Source organism: Pseudorasbora parva, chromosome 10 (assembly GCF_024679245.1).
Source record: "Pseudorasbora parva isolate DD20220531a chromosome 10, ASM2467924v1, whole genome shotgun sequence".
In the NCBI taxonomy this organism is placed as follows: Eukaryota; Metazoa; Chordata; class Actinopteri; order Cypriniformes; family Gobionidae; genus Pseudorasbora; species Pseudorasbora parva.
The window spans coordinates 23476045-23496094 of record NC_090181.1 but is presented as its reverse complement, the minus strand read 5'-3'; the positions used below and the strand labels follow the sequence as shown (position 1 = coordinate 23496094).

General features: G+C 36.6%; 2 protein-coding genes across 5 annotated transcripts; one reads left to right on the top strand and one right to left on the bottom strand.

Moving 5' to 3' along the window:
* Window positions 1-485: 485 nt before the first annotated feature.
* Window positions 486-15477, bottom strand: exo1 (exonuclease 1). Of its 4 annotated transcripts, none has more exons than XM_067454603.1 (14): window positions 15378-15477; window positions 14751-14975; window positions 14513-14632; window positions 14304-14427; window positions 13952-14089; window positions 8079-8291; window positions 6840-7027; window positions 6553-6655; window positions 5867-6089; window positions 5516-5747; window positions 4659-5202; window positions 1699-1782; window positions 1368-1555; window positions 486-773 (listed from the first exon to the last, which is right to left on the bottom strand). In XM_067454603.1, the coding sequence occupies exons 2-14, from the start codon at window positions 14909-14911 to the stop codon at window positions 662-664; spliced, it is 2430 nt and encodes an 809-aa protein (XP_067310704.1). In that variant the 5' UTR covers window positions 14912-14975; window positions 15378-15477; the 3' UTR covers window positions 486-661. The 4 variants fall into 4 exon arrangements, with proteins under 4 accessions (XP_067310704.1, XP_067310705.1, XP_067310706.1 ...); XM_067454604.1 differs by having other exon boundaries at window positions 15382-15431; XM_067454605.1 differs by lacking the exon at window positions 15378-15477 and adding an exon at window positions 15122-15256.
* Window positions 15478-16488: 1011 nt separating this feature from the next.
* yipf4 (Yip1 domain family, member 4) lies at window positions 16489-19854 on the top strand. The gene is made up of 6 exons (XM_067454601.1): window positions 16489-16736; window positions 16986-17139; window positions 17217-17388; window positions 18561-18638; window positions 18728-18841; window positions 18951-19854. Exons 1-6 carry the CDS (start codon window positions 16679-16681, stop codon window positions 19086-19088), a joined length of 714 nt encoding a protein of 237 aa, XP_067310702.1. The 5' UTR covers window positions 16489-16678; the 3' UTR covers window positions 19089-19854.
* The last annotated feature ends 196 nt before the right edge of the window (window positions 19855-20050 follow it).

The window sequence follows — 20050 nt, the reverse complement described above, 5'->3', positions numbered from 1 at the left end:
GCCTTTACCATTGTCTTCCTATCAGCTCAGACCAGTCTGGTCATTTTCCTCTGACATCAACAAGGCATTTTTCGTCCACAGAAATGGCTCCCCCTGGATATTTTTTCTTTTTTGGACCTTTCTTTGTAAACTCTAAAGATGCCTGTGTGTAAATCTTAGATCAGCAGTCTCTGAAATTCTCCAACAACCAGGCCTTGTTTGAGCTGACTCAAATCACCTTTTCTCCCCATTCTGGTCAGTTTGAACTTCAGCAGATCATCTCAAACAAATTTGGTGCCATTGAATTTGGTTGCTGTTTCTGTTGTTCCACATTCTCCCTGACCAAACCAAACCGTTTTAGTTTCTGCCATGTGATTGGATGATTAGATATTTTTGTTAACAAGCATCTAAAGTGGTGATGAGTGCAAATTAATAATAGTACTGAAGTTTATAAATGGGCCCAATAATCACACCCCATAAAAAGGTAAAATTCTTGCACATGCAGGTTGATTGTTCTTGAGGTAAAGAATCGTGCCTTTATTGAGATGAAATAAAATAAAATAAATCATAATACTAAAAGTGTTATTTTATTTATCATAAAAAGCATGAACATACACAGTATGTTTGAAAGACAGTCTGTTACTCTTAAGAGAAACAATGATTTGATTGAGAAGATGACATATCATTCAACAATGAGAATCTCTTTATCTGCTTCAGTCATTTCTGTCATCACATTGTCCCTGACTGGTGACATCGGCTCTCCTTTCTTGCATGCGTTCAACTTTGGACTGTCCCTTAAATAAACACATGCACAGACATTTAATTATTTACATCAAAGCATGCAGCCACAACAGACAAATTAATGTTATATTTCAGTCTGTTCCACTTCCTATAAAGCTATCATGTGACTAAAGCATTGCACACAAGTCTTAACTACCTTTCAAATTAGCAAGTAGGAATTAGACATTTCTCTAGTTTCACTCCAGCCCTTAAATTGACTTCACGTTCATTTCATATGTTGATTAGCCCCTCCCCCTTGAAGCCTGACTCAGGCCTTTATTATTCATCTCAGGTCTCAGCATTTCATAATGGCAATGTATTTCCATTCAGAGTGAAGACACCACCCTTCTCTAAACTACTACAATGACTTTCACTTTACCCAAGCAATCAGTTACACCTCTGTTGTTCAGATATCAACTAGGTAACCGCACCACTCCCATTGGTTCAGTCTCTTTGTGTTAACATATTTATTCTGCTGCCTCTGCTGGTTACAGCTGGTACTGACGGCCATGAATAAACAGTAAAAGATGGGAAGTGTAAGGGCTTGTCTTCGGCCAAATTAAATAATTTCATTACATAAACACATAATTACACACAGGCCAACTTACTTCTTGAAGCTGAATGCCCCCCAGAGGCCGCTGATGGTGGACTGCAGGCCTGGACTGTTTTCATTATTGACAGTATTTTTTTTCCCACTTGGTTTCTTCCTCAGACCGCTGGGCCTGGCGGGAACGGAGGTCTCAATTTTACCACTTTTACCTTGCCCACAAGGATGTTTCCGGGACAACCCTAAAACCTATAACAAAGATGTAGGAAGTTAGACTGAGGGTGGAGGTGGGGGAAAAATGTGTAACAAAAAATTCTCTGCTACACTGTACGCAATATGTCAGGAAATGGAAATTCAGACTGTGGTTTTAGGTCATGATTAGACGGACGTGCCTTTGTTCTGTTCAGAGCAGGCTTCAGCTTGTCAGTGGGAGAACAGCTAGGGCTGTTGGAGACATCTGAATCTCTCTCCTTTTCCTTCAAAGAAAAACAAAACAAAAAGAGATAATGAGATTTTTGCATATAGGGAAAATGTGATAGGTGTTTGCCCAGGCAAAACGAATGATGCTGAGGGTGTTGTGAGTGGTTGCAAGGGTGTTGCTTACTGGTCTAGTGCAAAAAAAAAGCCCATGAGGGTGTTGATTTTGATCAATACAGATAAACTAATTATTTACATACTATGAATGATATAATAATTAATAAATGGCAGATAATGAAATTCTATACCATCATGCCAAAATAAATGACCAATAATACACAAACTAAAAATCTATAATTTGAATGCTACATGAATGCTCAACTTTTTTTTTTTTTAGCTCTTTTTGATACCCTCTATGACCCTATATTGAAGTGGATATAGGCAGCACAATATTATAATATACACAATAAAAATTTAACTCATTATGAGATGTGCTAAAGACAGATTTAACAATGTTATTAAATTATTGTTTTTTAAGATGAACTAGTTAACATCTGATGATAGCAAAGATCATCTAAAATGTAAACTATTGTAAAAAATGTTTTTACATATTCAATATCAAGAGCTAATTTAATATAATTACTCACTATAGAATTGTTTGACTTTTTATGATATGACTTATTTCTATGAAGTTTCCAGGCCTGTAAAACCACAAATTAAGTTCACCTATAATGAAAAATCTGCAATAATTTACATTTCCAATATTTCTTCTGTGGTATATAAGTCATTTAATGAATGCTGGAGAGTGGAGACCAAACAATTTTAGTCTTTCATTGTATGGGGAAGACAATTTTTTTAAGGATGCACATGTATCCGCCACCAATATTAATGCATCTCCAGTCACTTTATGAGTATTTTAACATTTTCATTCAACAAAATCTATTGTCATATTAAACACACACACACACACACACAGGAACTCGAAGCCGTCAAAATAAAAGTTACGTTTAACAAAGTAAATGTGACAGGATTAATGTTGTACAGAAGAGCTACATCTCAATGTAATGATAATATATGCATTTCATTTATTTAACATTAAACCTACTTAAAAAGCACTGTCTGTTTAATATTTTCTGTTGTGTGTATATAATGTTGGCCAGCTGAATGTTAAAAGAATCCAGTCCATGTTCATTATAAATTATTTGATAATGCAGCATAAAGTAGCTAGTAGGCTATAAGGCAGGGATGGAAATTAACTTTTTTGTCCACCGGCCACAGTGGCTGGTGGATTTCAAAATCTACCAGCCACTCAATGTTTTAACCAGCCACTTTCTTGTTTTTAACCGACAATGTGTAACTGCACGTGAAAATTAATACTACAAGCTCTACAATACTTAAGCTGTTTATTTAATCTCAAATCTCAATGAAATACTGACATTTTTCACTCTTATACACACACAAACCATGAACTGATATACATTTCATTAAATGAGTAGGGCTCTATGTTCTCTCTTTTTTTTTTTTTTTTTACCTGGATGTGGCATTTGGATGATTCTTTTATGGCTTCCAGTTTTAGGTTTTTAGTACAATGAAACTACTAGTTTTGGCATCTCCTGAAGCGTGTTGACGACACACCGAGCAGAACATTGTCAGTAGGGATGCACCGAAATAAAAATTATTGGCTGAAACCGAAGCACTAAAAGAAATTATGCCAATTATCCATTGCATTTATGGCTAATGCTATGACTGAGTAACTTTACTAAAAATCAAGGCATTGCAATTGCATTAATTAATATTAAAGTTTCAAATAATAAATCAATTACAAATTATGCAAATATTTATTTAGCACATTGCAACATCAAACAGTATAAAATAAAATTCAAAGTAAAATGTTTAACTTGACCTCACTCATGTGTACATTAAATAATAATGTACAGGTCTACTAGCCTACAGAAATGTAATAAAGTAATCAAATGTAAAATAACTGCATATTTAACTGTTGAAAGATTATTCCTTATTAAACTTACAAAAGCTATTCAATCAAGAGCAGTGAGTGATGTCCTTATCGTTTGTTTGACATTAAACATAGCAGTAAAGGCCACTGCCCCTTTAAGACCTAATAGAAGGATATGCGTCATCTTTCTCGACTGTATAAAGTTCACTTAAGGCATATTCAGACTATGTCTGCTAGAATTCTCATCAAGATGAACATGTTGGCATACTTTTTGTGTGAGTTTGTCCGTTTAAGCACAAGACTTGAAAGAGAACTCAATATTTGCGCGCTGTGAGACGGGTGCGCGCTTCCGGATGACAGTGACGGATCTTCTCTCAGCGCGCGCGAGTTATTATGGTTATTATTCGCGTCTTCTGGCACTACATCCAGGTAATGACGGCGAAAACGACTGGTCATATTCGGACATACGGCCGCACTCGCATGCACTGAACACAGTTTATAAAGAGGGGAAACAATATGATATTTTTATTTACCCGCCACGGTGGCCGGTAGGTGAAGCGAGTTTACCCGCCACAACGCAAAATCACCCGCATTTGGCTGGTGGCGGGTGCTAATTTCCATCCCTGCTATAAGGTAATGTAATGTTTTTTGTAAAACTTTGCTGATTTAAAAAATGATCAAAACACTATTTTAATGACAAAATTTCAAATAAGAGGGTACGTGAGAATCGGTCTCGTACCCTCTGTATCAGCCGATAACTGTTCGTAAAAATCGGTATCGGCCCCCAAAAAAATCATAACGGTGCATCCCTAATTTTTAGTATGTTATGTTATTAAAATATCATGTTCCACAGAAGAAAGTCATACAAGTATTAAATTACACAAGTGTGGCTAAATTATAGAATTGACATTTGTGTGTGAAATATACCTTTAAAATATATAATAATACCAAATATTTAAAAAAAGAAAGACATTTTTTCACCTTATCAGAGTTGTCCTCTGTGACTATGGAGTCCTCCACACCAGCAGAAATGTTGCTGGACTGAGAGAAATAAGCACTGTCTTGAGATGGAGGAGACCCAGGAGATTTATCTGCATCCTCTGTGCCCTCAACAGGAGAGGGCGAGAGAGAAAGCCCAGATCCTGCACAGGAGCTGCCGCCCTTCTTTCTGTGGAACTTTTGCAAAGTGGACAATCCTGAAGGTGTGGAGGACGACCGGTGTCTGTCTGTGGTGAAGGTGGGTGGATGTGAAGCCGGTTTACTGATATCTCTGGTGCTTCCAGACCAGCTAAAGACTCCAAGACCCAAACTAACAGGCCTGGCAGAGCGAGACGGAGATGCAGGTAGGCTGGACAACACATCTTTAGCCTGATCTCTCTCTGAGTCAGGGTCCTGACACAATGCTGGTGTGTCTTCTCCAGATTGTGAGGCACAGATCTCTAGAGACTCCACAGGCTGAGGTGAATTTTGTTTTGGTGAGTCTTCCTGTGTCTCTGTCATATTGGATTCACCATGACAGAAAAACCTGATGGAGATGTCAATCATATTTATATTGTCAAACTGGGATTTTGGAGAAGGAAAAACCACCAGGTCTGCCAATACATGTACTACATATTAAATGCTATTGTACCACATGACAGTCAGGCCCAAATTAACCCTTGATTGCGTGAGTAATGAGAAAATTAAGGTCTAACAGTATTTATTTGTGATAGCCACATTTTACAGCTCTGAAAAAAATTAAGAGACCACTTAACATTGAGAAATCAATGTTAAGTGGTCTCTTAATTTTCTCCAGAGCTGTATATTCCTCTAGTAAGTTTCCCATCATGCTCTTGTACCTGCTGCGTGTGCCCTGCTCTCCAGTGACCTCTTCTGATCGGTTCCTCCACTGCAGCAGTGTTGCAAAGCGATTTCGAGGGCGAGACTCTCCAGCTGTGCTGCCATACCCCTTCTCCTTAGAAACACTTGTGTGGGTGGTCAGTGGCTCAGTGGTGTGTGGAATTTCAGGACAGTGTCTCTTTACACCTGCTGTGTACTGTCCCAACAGGTCATCAACAGACAGACCCGTGTCTTTCCAGAGGGGAAAAAAAGGACATAATGTTGCATATAAACATGCCCGGTCAGGTGTCTTATTAAATGAATCAGTCTCATCCTTAGGATTCATAGTCATGGCACTAAGGTCTGCTTACCTTCATGGGGTCTTTTCACCTGTGATGCTCTCTGGGGCAATTTTAGATTCTGCACACTGACAATCCTCTCTTTGCCCCGGGTGGGAGGGGGTCTTTTGGGGGAGGTAGGACTCTGTGGCTGGGTGCCACCTGGTTCATAATTCTTGCTCCAAATACTCATCTGCAATGATCCACTTTTGTCACATTTGTCATTCCAAGTACTACTGCGAGCAGCTTTAGAGGGCTGGAAGGGAGGAGAGGTAAACCTCAGGTATTATGCTACAGTGTTGTCATTGTGAGATGAAACTAAATTAAAAACTAAAATTTGTTTTCAACAAGGGAAATCTGATATAAAATAATTGATATAAAATATTTTAAAAATGTTACCCACCTTTTTTTATGTCTTTGTTACATGTGTCTTACTGTACTAGTAACAACAGTAAATTTTGCATAATGACATCCAACTAAGCCTAAACCAAACCTTAATCCTAACCCTAATAGTATAGAAATTACTTCTTTATTATTATTACTCTGTACCTACAAGTATAATTATACTGTAACAAGACACAAAATAAAGTGTAACCAAAGGCTAATTTAAAATATTAATACGTATTATATAATAGTATAAATAAAGTTAAAATACCACTGTTGTTCCATGAAGTAAACCTAAAGTTCAAGCAAAAACATATTTAAGATGACCATGTTACCTGAGTGCGAGGTGCGTCAGGGTTGAAGTCATCTATCCTTTTCATTGTGTTAATGTCCAGATTCCCAAGAGCCATTTCCAGCCCGCTCTCATCTCCTACATTACTGTATTTAATTGGTTAAGTTACATCTGCAGTCAAACAAAGCTTTGTAACACAAACATTTACAAAAGTTTACAAACAGCTCCAGCATCTGAAATGCAAAATAAATGTATTGTGTCCTTTTAATTAAGTAAAAATGTAAGATGAGCAGTTTGTGTTTACTCAATATATGACAGCATAAAAGATACGTTCCGGCATAGCTGAGAGAAGCAGGGTCGATGTGATCCGGGTAAGGGTTCAAAGGAGCCACCTTTCTCCTCAAGGGGTCAAAAACCAGCTGATACAGAAATGTGTTGTTGGCTTTTGTGAAACCCTCAATGTACTCATCTGGTACAGAGATGTCCATCTTCAGGTACTGACCCATCTTTTTTATCACCTGCATAACACAGATTTAGTTTTAGTTGCTTAGAATCGCTCTGACATGTTCTTTTGGGTTTTGGTAATTCTGCATTTGTTTTCATAATTTAAAGGATGTGCAGGTCCTCCACAAAGGTTTTTATTAAAATCACAGATGAGAAAATATTTAAGTGCATTTGTGTGATAGGAATGCACCAATAATGATTTTTCATTGCCGATTCAGATTTTTTATTTATACAAGCAAATTGGCTGATTCGGATGCCAATTTTTTGTCTTAACTTATTTGTTGTTTTTTTGCTTTATAACAGGCCAAACTGTCTTTAAACAGTGGAGAGGCAACCACTAAATGCAATCATGATCCAAACAAATATGCTGCATACATGCAATTTCACTCTTTAACAGTAAGTAGCACTTTATTAACAGATCGGTATCGGCTATCCTAAACCCAATCCTTTAATTTACATCAGCTGTCCAGCCAGTGTTGTGCAGTAGGTGGCGGTATGCACCTTCAAGTAGAGGTCTTCTTGGATCCTAAAAACTCTACCCATCCCGAATCGACCCGAATATCTACTTACCCGAACCCGAAGTTTATAAAAAAAAAATTTTTTTTAAAAGAAAAACCCGACCCGATAAAATTAGACCCGAGTCCGACCCAAACTGATGCCATTTCCTTTAGACCCCAACTGGACCCGAACATAAACAGAATTTACATTGTGCTTTACATTACATTATTCTGTAGAGGCGGTGTTTCGCCACTAGGTGACGTCAGGATGAAGCACACGATCCTTTTCTGGGCTTGGTGTCTATAAAAGCTTTTCTTTGACTAACAAGGAAGTTTTCAGTTCTGAAATTCACAGTATAATCTTATATTACCATGACCTTATATTTATCAAAAGCTCAAGGGAAAGTTGATTTCTCAATTCATCACCCCTTTGAAAAGGAAAAGAAGCTTCTTTGCGATGCATGAGAACCAACGAGGTCTGTTAAACATGCCGTTTCAGTAATATGATCAGTAGATTTGTTGTGGCAGTTCATATACTAAATGTTTCTAACATATTTTTGTTTCTCACCTTCAGAATATCTGGGTTATTTGCCATCCTGAGAAGCTTGCATGCCTTTCCCAGACCGATGCCATACAAAGACGGCAGGTAGTCGCAGCCAGAGAGGATGCACATGTAACGGAACTTCTCCTCTGTGAAGATGTTGCCAAGAGACTTGCAACGGCCCAGGTGACACTGGTCAATCTCCAATCCATTTCCCTGTTTATCCATCTTTAAAATCACCTGCAAGCAATACATAAATTAAACTCTGAAAACTAAATGAAATCACTGTCCCCAATGTCCTCCAGCATTTCAGTGCGCATCCCCCAATTATTCCAAGGGTTATAATATATTTTTTGTTGTTGCAAGAAATCTCTTGCTCACCCAGTAATTTATTTAGTCAAAAAATACATTAAAACAGCAAAAAATGTGAACGCTGAATTTACAGCAGCCACTTCACCAGTCTTCAGTGTCACGTTATTATCTTAAGGCTGGAATACGCAACACGACTTTTAAATCCTGAACAGATTTAAAATACTAGGCACACTTATCGACTTTGCAAACAGTTACAAAGAAAAACTGGGCATCATACATTAAATGATTGAGGATCATACATTATGAAACTTTTTTAATTGTTTGAAACACAATAAACGCACACAGAAACACTTGCCTTGTTGCTAGGAGTTGCACGACAGATTCTCAGGAGATGAACGTAGTAGTTAAAAAAATTAGCCAAGTGCATTTGGATTTGGTCTTGGGTGGGTAGACAGTCAGTATGGAGTCTACAGATTACAACAGGAGTTTAGCGGTAAGTGACGCAGTCAGTTGTTTTATCTACGTTGTTATCGTCAATATATTAATCTATTATCAGTCCCCATTTACATTTAATACAATCATTAATAATCAATAATTTGCAGTTATTGACATTCAAGCCACTTAATCTGGTGTTAATCTCGAGCCCTGGATTATGATGAATATTAACATAAAACTGAATTAATCAATATTTACCTCAGAATGTTGTCTGCTAACTATCTCAAGACGAAGCTAACAGTATACATGGTTGGTTTAGCTCTGATGCGATTGAGGAGCATCTCCATTTCTTTTAGAGATTTGTAATTTTGCTCCCTTGAGTTCCATTGTCTGGTCAGTGTATACAAGTATGACTGTAATGTACTGTATTTAGTAGCAACACGTCAAACACAATAAATTAACATGATCATAACGATCTTGGTTGTTAGAAAACTGACAAAGAAACGTTTGCAAAATAATTTTTGTCAAACTTTTAAACCAGGAGCAGTAGCCATCCCTAAGAGTAAAATGACAAAATTTGAAAATGATATAAAAAATATTAATTGGAATGATCATTACAAATTAGTGATCAGGACAAAACCTGCGAAATTGTGATGAGAACCATTGAAAAAATGTATTCAAAAGTATACACAAACGTTAAAATATAGACAAAATAGTGCATACTTACTATGGCTAAATTCAGACATCCATCAATTAATGAAAAAGAGAGATTTTGCTTTGAAAAAGTCATTGCTTACAAAAACAGACAGATATTCTAATCTTTAAATCTTTAAGAAATTAAGTAGTTAGTAAAATGAGAAGGCAAAAACTGCCTTTTTTGAGCAACTTATTGCAGAATCTAATCTTTTTGGAAGAGCATTAACAAACTTTCTAAATGAGAAGGGATGAATACAAAACCATTGTTGGAGCTGAATATAAATGGAAGACGTAGTACTGATAGCACCGAAATTGCTAATTAATTTAATAGATATTTTATCCAGTCTGTGGAAGAACTTGCTATGTTTTGAATCTGTACAATTGCCATATGCAATAAAAGATTCACCTTCATCTTTTCGTATCTGAGGTTGATGAAGATAAGATACTCCAAATTATTAATCAATTGAACAATTCAAGAACTAAGGATATATTTGGAAGGGATACAGAACTTGTAAAAAAATATATAGTGCTTTGTTTGCTAAAGCCATTGGTAAATTTGACAATTCATCTATTAGAGAAAATAAATTCCCCTCAGACTGGAAAACTTCTATTATAACCCCAATTTAACCCCAAATAAAGGTAGGATCGATTGATGAGGTTAAGAATTATAGACCATTTTCTATACTCCCTATTCTGGAAAAGTTGGTAGCTGAACAACTGATCAACTATCTAGAAAAATGGTCTTCTTCACCCTAATCAGTTTGGTTTTAGGCCTAAGTATTTAACAGAAATGGAAAATTGCCATCTCACAGAATTCATTAAGGGAGATTTAGATAATGTGGTAGGCGCAGCATTTTTATACCTTAAAAAGGCATTTGATACTGTGATTCATGAAATACTAATTCATAAATTAAATATGTTTAGTTTCTCTGAGCAGGCAATCAGTTGATTTAGATCATATTTAGAATCTCGAGATCAGTGTTTTAAGATACTGTAAATAATTCAAAATCATCTTTACAAAACAATGAGATGGGTCTCCCTCAAGGGTCAATTGTAGGCCCACTGTTGTTTTCCTTGTATGTTAATAAATTAACAAATTGTTGTACAAAAACTAAATGTCAGTTATATGCAGATGACACAGTCATTTATGAATCAGCACAGACTCCTCGCTTAGCTGCAGATATATTAACAAATGAAATGACTGGTGTGTTACAGTGGCTGGAAAACAACTGTTTGTCTCAATGTGTTTTTCAATTAGAAGGATGGTAATTATTGGTTTTATAATTAAGATAAATCAAAAGGCAATAGAGAGAGTTAATGATTTTAAAGGGATAGTTCACTTTAAAATGAAAATTCTGTCATCCTTTACTCACCATCAAGTTGTTTCAAACCTGTATGAATTTCTTTCTTCAGCTGAACACAAGGGAAGATACTTTGAGAAATGTCAGTAACCAAACAGTTAACTGGAGCCATTGACTTCCACAGTATTTTTTTCCCTACTATGGAAGTCAATGGCTCCAGTTAACTGTTTGGCATTTCTGACATTTCTCAAAGTATCTTCCCTTGTGTTCAGCTGAAGAAAGAAATTCATACAGGTTTGAAACAACTTATTTGAAAGTGTTATTTTATGTTCTCAGTTAAAATTTGATGTGCATGTAAAAAGGTTGTGTAGAACCATCAGAACAAACTTGAATTGTTTTTATATGATTAGGCTGTATATACCCCTAAAACAGCCAAGTTATATATGCATGCAATGGTATTCTCCCATTTATCTAATTGTGTGACCGTCTAGAGTCAGGTTTCTTAATCGACTATCAAACCTGTTAGATCTTTATTTAAACAAACATTAAAAATATTGGACAAGAAACCAGTTAGATGGCATCATTGTAACATTTAACAAAAGTATAATTTGCTTAGCTTTGAACATTTTATTAATTTTTCTCTTATTAAAATGTTTTTTAAATGTATAAACAATCTTACTCCAGCTATCATATGCCAATTAATAACACGACAACGTAGTAAGGGAATGACTACAACAGGCACAACTAATCAGAATTGCACAGTACCGAAAAGGAAAACTACATTTGCACAATCCACATTTTCAATTCAAAGGTACACTGCTTTGGAATAGCCTGCCAGTTAAACTAAAAATGCTAACAGAGTTAAAAGTCAATTCTCAATTCTCAATTTTCAATTTAAAGTGATCGTTCCAGTGGACAAATATCATAGATTTTTTAAAGAAACATTTGCAAAAATATCACCATACAACAACATAATACGCATTTTTTGTAACTCCGCACGCAGCTCCACATCCAAAGATGAACAAGTTCTCAGCGAATCTAGCTGAGCATGACGTCTCATCACACCGGCCCACAGTTTACACATAAAAATGAGGTGATTATATTTACTGAATGCAAAAACAGAAATAAGTCATTTTAAATAAAGATCCATGTTTAATCAAATAAATAAATAAATCACAACATTAAAGTTTAGTGAAATTAGGAAATATTTAATAGATCGTTAATTTAGTGCATATTTTGTTCTCATGTCACAAGTAATAATATCAAGCCAAGATTTACTGAGTTTTACATGATTCTTTTGTGGTGTGGTTTTTGGTGAAATGTACTAAAATAAATATCATCACCTGTGCACGTTTGCCCACTTCTTCTCTACGCTTTTTCCTGATGGTTTATAGAACAATTACTCCGAATTGCCCTCTGTCGTTTCAAAGAATAGCACAACGAGCACGTCAAGTATAAATGCCTCGTCGGTTTGGGGAGGAGTGCGCAGCGTGCAATCAACGGAGACAGGCAAAATTATAAACAAGGCTTGAGACGCGGCGCTGCGTGGAGCTGAGCTTCGAGGCTTGGGTGCGACCTCCTTAAGAAGACATAAAAGAGACGAGAGGCTAATATTAGCTGCGTCTTAATCAGCTCCCTAGTTCAGTAGTCAGGGCACTGATCAGGACATATCGGTAAGTCAATGGGCTGACTCCCTGATCAGTGCTGACTACTAAAGGAGCAGATTGAGGCGCACCCATTGTTGTGAAGATCGATATTTGTAGCCTGCCTGGTGACACGGTATATCTCTCATAGACTACAGTAGCCTATTTAAAATGGCATATGCCACCGTTATATTCTCAATTTCCTTTACAAAGCAATCCCTGCAAAGTGTTTAGGTTAACTATAGAAGAGACCAGGATTAGTGTGTGTCGCAGTGGCATGACTCGCATCAGGGCGCGTGCATCAGGATGGTTTCGCATTAAATTAACGGCATTTAGGAGATTATCTACTCATTTTCCCCCAGCCTTTATTTGAGACCGGCCTTTATTTGTTCGTGTTGACCACGCCCCTGGCCACTACAGGCTTTTTTTGAGGAAATACGGTATATCGGTAAAAGGATGCTGAGGTTAGAGCTGCCAGGCAGGAGGTCAAGAGGAAGACCAAATAGGAGGTTTATGGATGTAGTGAAGGAGGACATGAAGGTAGTCGGTTTGAGAGAAGAGGATAGGAATAGATGGAGGCATATGATTCGCTGTGGCGACCTCTGAAGGGAACAGCCGAAAGAAAAAGATTACTGTATTCAAATCAGTTAAAGGATTGTAAGGTTGCATTAACTAGGTCAGCCGGAACCAGCAACACATCCCATAACACCTGATGTACTCGTCGTTACAACATACGTTACGTCGTGTCAATTACTCCCCCTGTATATGCCGCATCAACATGACATCCCTAATAAACCCGTCTCCGGCATGACGACTCCAATCTTTCGAATAATCTTACGAATATCTATTTACCTAATATGACTTAAGACTTGCAATGATGCCAGAATTATAATCATAGACTGTTTGTTCGTCAGCCAGAGGAGAACTTGCACCCCGTTTTTTTCTTCCTTCTGGCCCTGAAGGAGTTTTGGTTCCTTGCCTTTAGCTTTTGGCTTGCTCAGTAGGGGACACCTAAATTTCATCTATATTACTGATCTGCCCACACTGACACTATATGATAATTGAAATGAGCTGGATAACATCACTGTTTTCACGATAGCGGCTGTACAGCCGAATCAAATTCTGTTGCATTATCTTCCTCTTAACACTGAAGCTACTTTGAAACAATTGGCAACATAAACAAAGGTGATTTGAATTCATACTCAGAAAGGAGAACTGAAATGATATTCATTAAGATGATGAGTTAAAACATGCTCAAAATGCTCTTGCAGACTCCAGCTATTTTTCCAGCCATGAATTTTGTCATTGAGGATTTCTTAAAAATACTGTGCAAAAATCTTGTCTTGTCATCTCATTCTCGTAAATCTGATCTTGTGTTGTCTCTCGTGAGCTAAATGTCTCGTCACACCCCTACTAATTAAGACAAATTCATTTTTGATATGCAGATTTGCATGACACCATAGTCATGTCAAACATATTCTTTATGCTCAATGACCAGCCTCAGCACTGATACCTTTTTGCAGCCAAAGGCCAGCAGATCGGAGTCCTCTGTGATCACTGCTTGAGCAATACCAGATTTGTTCAGGAAAGCTAACTGGGCGTCTGCTTCATACGGAGCAACAACACAGTCCACTCCACGTGTCCTGGCGGCCTGAAAAACAGCAAAAAGATGCAAATGAAAAGATGCAGACAAACAGAAAATGAGAGGAAAATCATCATTAATCAGTTTCTGATATTGTGTAGTGATTAATTACAACATTGACTGTCTACTAAACACATACTATCAAAAAAACTTCAATAAATATATTATTTGACTGATTCAAAAACAATTATTGTTTAAAAAATATAATGTACAACGGTCTCACCTTAATAACATCATGTGCCATGGACGGGGTGATATTAACACTGCGGGTAAAACATTCTCTGGCTTCTGATATCTTGCCCTCCCGCAGCAGCTGTTTGCCTTTCAGCAGATTTGCCTGTCGACGCCTGTTAGTAAAATATATATGAAATAATCCCAATCATCAACTAATTTATGAACTTTTCCTCCGTAACTATTTTACTGAGTTCTTACTCGCGCCGGGACTTCTCCACATCCTGTTTGGAGGGCAAGTTGCGTCCATCAAACACCAAGACAGGCTTAACGCCAAAAGAAAGCAGCATGTCCACAAACTTCATACAGTAGGATACATACCTAATGGACACACACAGCATGTTAGAATGACAAATGCACATTTTAAACTGCAAATTATGCTAGGCATTAAATAACTGACATACGTTTATATTGCATGCAAATAATTGAAACAACGCACTGATCTGTAGGTTCCCCTTTAGCAAGTTTCTCTGCACACGAAAAAGCTCCTTTATGCAGCCAGCAGTACGTGTCTACCGCAACTGTCTGTCCCCGATACTTCTTCACATTTATGGGCTCCGAAGCGTCTTTGATAAACTGCAACAGGCCTTGAATTCCCATTTTGTCTGCCTGGAAGGACAGATGTCTGAAGATGATGGTTTATCAGAGCCCAGTCTGTGCCGCTCTATCAGATGAAAACAAAAGTCCCAGATCATCTTTAATAACTGATGTGAAGTTAACGTTATACAGATATGGCCTGAATGCATTCATACAAGATTCACTATAGAACATAAACACGTTCTCTAAGGTCAACAGAAAACATTCCCTAACCGTCCAACAGCGACGATGACTGTACAAAGATAAACATCTAACTGTTATATACAATCAATTGTAAATTATTTAATTCTTATGTCCGCGAGAGACTGTAACCGCCAAATCCCTCCAAAACAAAACAAACTAAAAAATATCGCTAAACTAGAACGATTAAACGCCGAGAGGACGACTCAACCCGCTGTAACTAACACCTTAATCATCTATCAATTGAACTACAGCATTTAAAGTTTTAGTATTTATAATAAACACTTACTGACTCTGAGAGCTTTTCCTCGCGCTTTAGTGTCTGACGTTACAGGGGTTTGACTTTAGCGGTAAAAACTTGACATCACTACACATGAACCCTATTGGTCAACCCGGCACAGGCAGCCAATCACACACCAGAAATGTGAAATAGGCGGGACAAAGATTTCCACAACATAGGACCTCTCTAAAATAATACATTTATTTAAGCTATTTATTTGGCAATAGTATAAATAGGTCATTATTACTACAATAACATGATTGTAAAATAAGTTAGGATGGAATTTTTATTTTATTATACTTATATATTGTGTGTGTGTGTGTGTGTGTGTGTGTGTGTGTGTGTGTGTGTGTGTGTGTGTGTGTGTGTATATATATATATATATATATATATATATATATATATATATATATATATATATATATATATATATATATATATATATATATACACACACACACATAAAATAAGTATAATATAATACAGTATAATATAAAATAATCTACCAAAATATATATTTTTTGTCTTCATATGCAAGAACTGTTCCAAACCTAAGTTTGTAAACTGAAATTGCTGGATAGTAAAAAAGGCAGACAGTTTTACAAAACAGATCAGGGATAGTTCACCCCAATGGCGTCCGTATCTTCACCCATATATGGAATGGGGCCCATCAACTGTTCTTCAAAATATCATCTTCATACAGGCTTGGAACAACTTGAGGGGAGTAAATGATGACATAATTTTCATTCTTGATTAATTATTCCTATAAACAATAAAAACAAAATTTAAAATTCTGACAAAAAACAACTTCTGGCATATATTTGTACATTGCCACTACAATCTCACAACTTCTACACAATTCCAGGGTACATGGGAGTGTAACATTTATATTTTAGTTAATAAAATAAATAATAATATATATATTAGAAAATGTTTTTATTATACTTTTTTATTATGATGGCATGTGGTCTCAAGGTGCACTTATAAACAGTATATGTCACATGTATTTTTAATTTTGCAGAAGGGTCACGGGGTGGTGCTGTCGCTGTGCTTTGTGTTTGTTGTTGGTGTCGGTGCTCGTTTCTGACGCTGGGTGGAGCGCCTGACTCCCCGTTCCTCTCTGCTCCAGGATTTGACGTGTCGCCTGTGTTTTTTCTGAACTTCCTGCTTCCTCCATGACTGTTTTGAGCCAGCAGTCTAGTCCGAAAGCTGATCGGTAGAAATCGTTAAACGTGGCAATGGTGTGAAGGTGCGCGATTGGCGGCGGTGTGTGATTGTGAGTAAAGCCCGAGCTGTTATCGCTGTCAGCCATGCAGTTCTCTCCCACCAACGGAGATTTTACCTTCGTCTCCTCGACGGACGCTGAAGGTACTGTAGTTAAAGGCCCCAACGCATCTGTACATCTCCGCTCTGATATGTGAATCGGATTTATGTTAAAAAGGTGTTGGGTTGTATTTGTGTATTGTGTGTATGATGTACACATACATTAATACTATGTGTATGATCAAGTTTCTTAATGCTTCATTACATTGTTGTTTTGTTTTGTTGTTGTTTAGTTGGCTCCGTAGATCAGGAATAGTCAGCTGTATTAATTAAAAACAACCTCTTATATTCCAGAGCTTAGCGGCACCATCGATGCTCCGGATATCACACTAAATATGGGCCCTGATTCCACCAGGGACACCTACGCCACCACTTTCCTGAGGCAGAGGGGTTACGGATGGTTGCTGGAAGTGGAGGAAGAGGATTCAGAGGACACTAAACCGCTCCTGTGAGTTTTGCGGAATTGCTTGATCTCAATTGCTTTTAGAGTTGCTGGTTATTTGTTGGTGTTCTCTGTTCGTGCAGGGAGGAGTTGGACATTGACTTAAAGGACATCTACTATAAGATCAGGTGTGTGTTGATGCCCATGCCCTCGCTGGGTTTTAACAGACAGGTTGTGAGGGACAATCCAGACTTCTGGGGCCCACTAGCCGTCGTCCTGCTCTTTTCCATGATCTCCATCTATGGACAGTTTAGGGTGAGTCAAGGGTGTAGATTAAGTTTCAACATTTATTAAAATTTTTACAAAATGTTTTGTTGTTGTTATGGTACCTTATAACACATACATGCTTAGTTGATTACTGCAAAAATTAATAATTAACATAATTGCATAGAATACATATTTTTTAAGCATCTGGAACAAGAATTGTCTGCCATGGGACACCCAACTTGATTTAAGTTCACTTGAAAATGCTTATTTCCTTATACTCGTAACATATTGTTTTCATCTCGTCAGAATTTTATTGATATATGCAGTCTTTTTGGATATCGGAAAGCCAGGTTTTTCCAAATATCAATCATCACATTATATTTACACAGAGTAAATTAGCTTGCCCTATAATCCACGAAGGTTAATTCTTAATTCTACTTTGATCTTGTTGTGGCATTTGTTAAAGCTATAATTGCAGGTAAGACAATTAAAACAATCTATTGTACTTTCTATTAGAAATAGTTGCCTAGAAAGTACTGTATAATAACTGTAATGAAATGTAATAACTTTTTCTAAGGGTGGTCATAAGTGACCTTCTTATTGATGTTGGTGCATGTCAGTGTTATCCATTCTTGTCCTCATTAGTCTTTTTAGATTGTATGGCTGTTTTAGATAATTGACTTTCTACATTATTGTAGTATTTTTTTTTATAGAATAAAATGGGTTGCACATTTTATCATCTGTGTCACAATTAGAGCTTTTTTCACAAATCTTGTCACTCTTGGTGCATACTGATGATTCATGCACCACTTTTTAAAATAAATAAATAAACTGGGCTTCAGTCATGCAGCATAATAGTCAGTTGCATGTTTCGATGAGAACTTTAAAGATCCAAACACGTATTATATGGGTGTGAATTGTATGTATATAGTCATGATGTTTGTGTACATAGATCTACAATAAAAATACAAAATGAATTTCTGCATACCCTAGGCTAATGACACAATTATCTTCAGTAACATGGAAATAAAATGAACAGTATTTGGACTTTTAAAGGCACTTCTTTTCATAAAATATGCCATCATAAAGCAGTGTCTTTAATATGTGATTAATTGATTTCAATATGACCTTTTGTGATTTAGTTAGTCAAAACAGAAGCAGAAAGTCCCCAAATTTTGATTATTTTGTAATATGTCATACACCCTGTTTTGACCAATCAGGTTGTTTCCTGGATTATTACGATCTGGATATTTGGATCATTGACGATTTTCCTTCTTGCAAGAGTGCTGGGTGGAGAGGTATTTATACCTTGTAAAGCATTAGATAGCATATGATTTTAATAAATGGAAAGGGATGCTCACTCATGGTTTTTAAATGTTTTTAATAGGTGTCTTATGGGCAAGTTCTGGGAGTTATTGGCTATTCTTTGCTCCCACTCATTGTAATAGCGCCACTTCTTCTGGTCATTGGGGGCTTTGAAGTCGTCTCTACACTCATAAAGGTGAGAATTAAATGTATTTAATACATGCTTAATATTATGAAAATAGTTTCTCTTAAATGCAAAAAATAAAATAAAAATGGTTGAATCATTATTCATTTTTCTTTTCTAGCTTTTTGGAGTATTCTGGGCAGCATACAGTGCTGCCTCTTTACTCGTCGGTGATGAATTCAAAACGAAGAAACCCCTTCTCATATATCCCATCTTTCTTTTGTACATTTACTTCCTGTCTCTGTATACTGGAGTCTGAATTGACCACAGGATTTGATCGTTGCTTGGACATTTACAAAGAACACTGTGGAGAGGTACACATCAGAGATATTCCATAAAGACAGAGAAGTTTGCATTTTCTTTATTTTTTATTTTCTTTTACCCTGTTTAAAATCCTATATGCGTTCTGGAATTGAGGTGTACAGACATTAGTGTATTTAACTGCTTCCATTCATTTTGTACGCAATAAAAAATTGTGGAACTGTGGAAGCCCTGTTTGCAGAGATCCCTCTGTCACTGAAATCTGAAGCCCTGGTTTTACATATTAAACCTCAAAAGGAAAATAAAAATGAGAACTTTATATTGCAAAAGACTATGGTAAGCATGATAGTCAAGTAACAGAGTTTATGTGTCACCACACGTAATGGTGAAAATGTTATTTTGTTGTATTCTGAATACATTCACAGAATTCTTCATCTTACCAGTTTTCATTTTTAATTTATGAACTCACACATAGAAAAAGAGAGTATGCAGGCAATATAACTTGGATTAATTGTGTCTGCTAAGTATGGGTGCCTTGAATTGGTCGTTTTATATGGCTGTGGTGTATTTTATTTATGTAAATGTAGCCAAAATGGAAATAAATTTTTATTTGTAGAACATGCAATTAAAAACAACTTTCTACCTGGTGATGTGTACATTGCAGGCATATGTTACCGTATTAGTTTAGCTGAAACAAATAAGTCTGGAAATTGTTATAATATTCATACATCATGAATCAAATTAAAACTGACACTGTAATTACACTTTTTGTCATGAACTTCCTTAATGTCTGGGAATAGTATTACTTAATCTTGTGATTTATTGGTTAATTTAATATTCAATAAAATGTTTGGGTATTGGTTGTAACCAAAAGTGATAATGTAAAGTATCTAAAGGACAATGGTGAGGAGGTGTTGTCTTTATAATCTAATTTTAAAAAAAGCACACAAGTTTGTTTAT

What these genes read in the sequence shown, in the direction of transcription:
- yipf4 (XM_067454601.1), top strand. Translation starts at nt 16,679, where the DNA reads ATGCAGTTCTCTCCCACCAACGGAGATTTTACCTTCGTCTCCTCGACG. An exon ending in CTCCTCGACGGACGCTGAAG is followed by an intron (nt 16,737 to 16,985) that starts GTACTGTAGTTA and finishes CTTATATTCCAG; the next exon opens with AGCTTAGCGGCACCATCGAT. An exon ending in CCATCTATGGACAGTTTAGG is followed by an intron (nt 17,389 to 18,560) that starts GTGAGTCAAGGG and finishes TTGACCAATCAG; the next exon opens with GTTGTTTCCTGGATTATTAC.
- exo1 (XM_067454603.1), bottom strand. Translation starts at nt 14,911, where the DNA reads ATGGGAATTCAAGGCCTGTTGCAGTTTATCAAAGACGCTTCGGAGCCC. An exon ending in CAGAGGACAACTCTGATAAG is followed by an intron (nt 1,783 to 4,658) that starts GTGAAAAAATGT and finishes TTTTCTTTGAAG; the next exon opens with GAAAAGGAGAGAGATTCAGA. An exon ending in CTGCTCTGAACAGAACAAAG is followed by an intron (nt 1,556 to 1,698) that starts GCACGTCCGTCT and finishes TCTTTGTTATAG; the next exon opens with GTTTTAGGGTTGTCCCGGAA.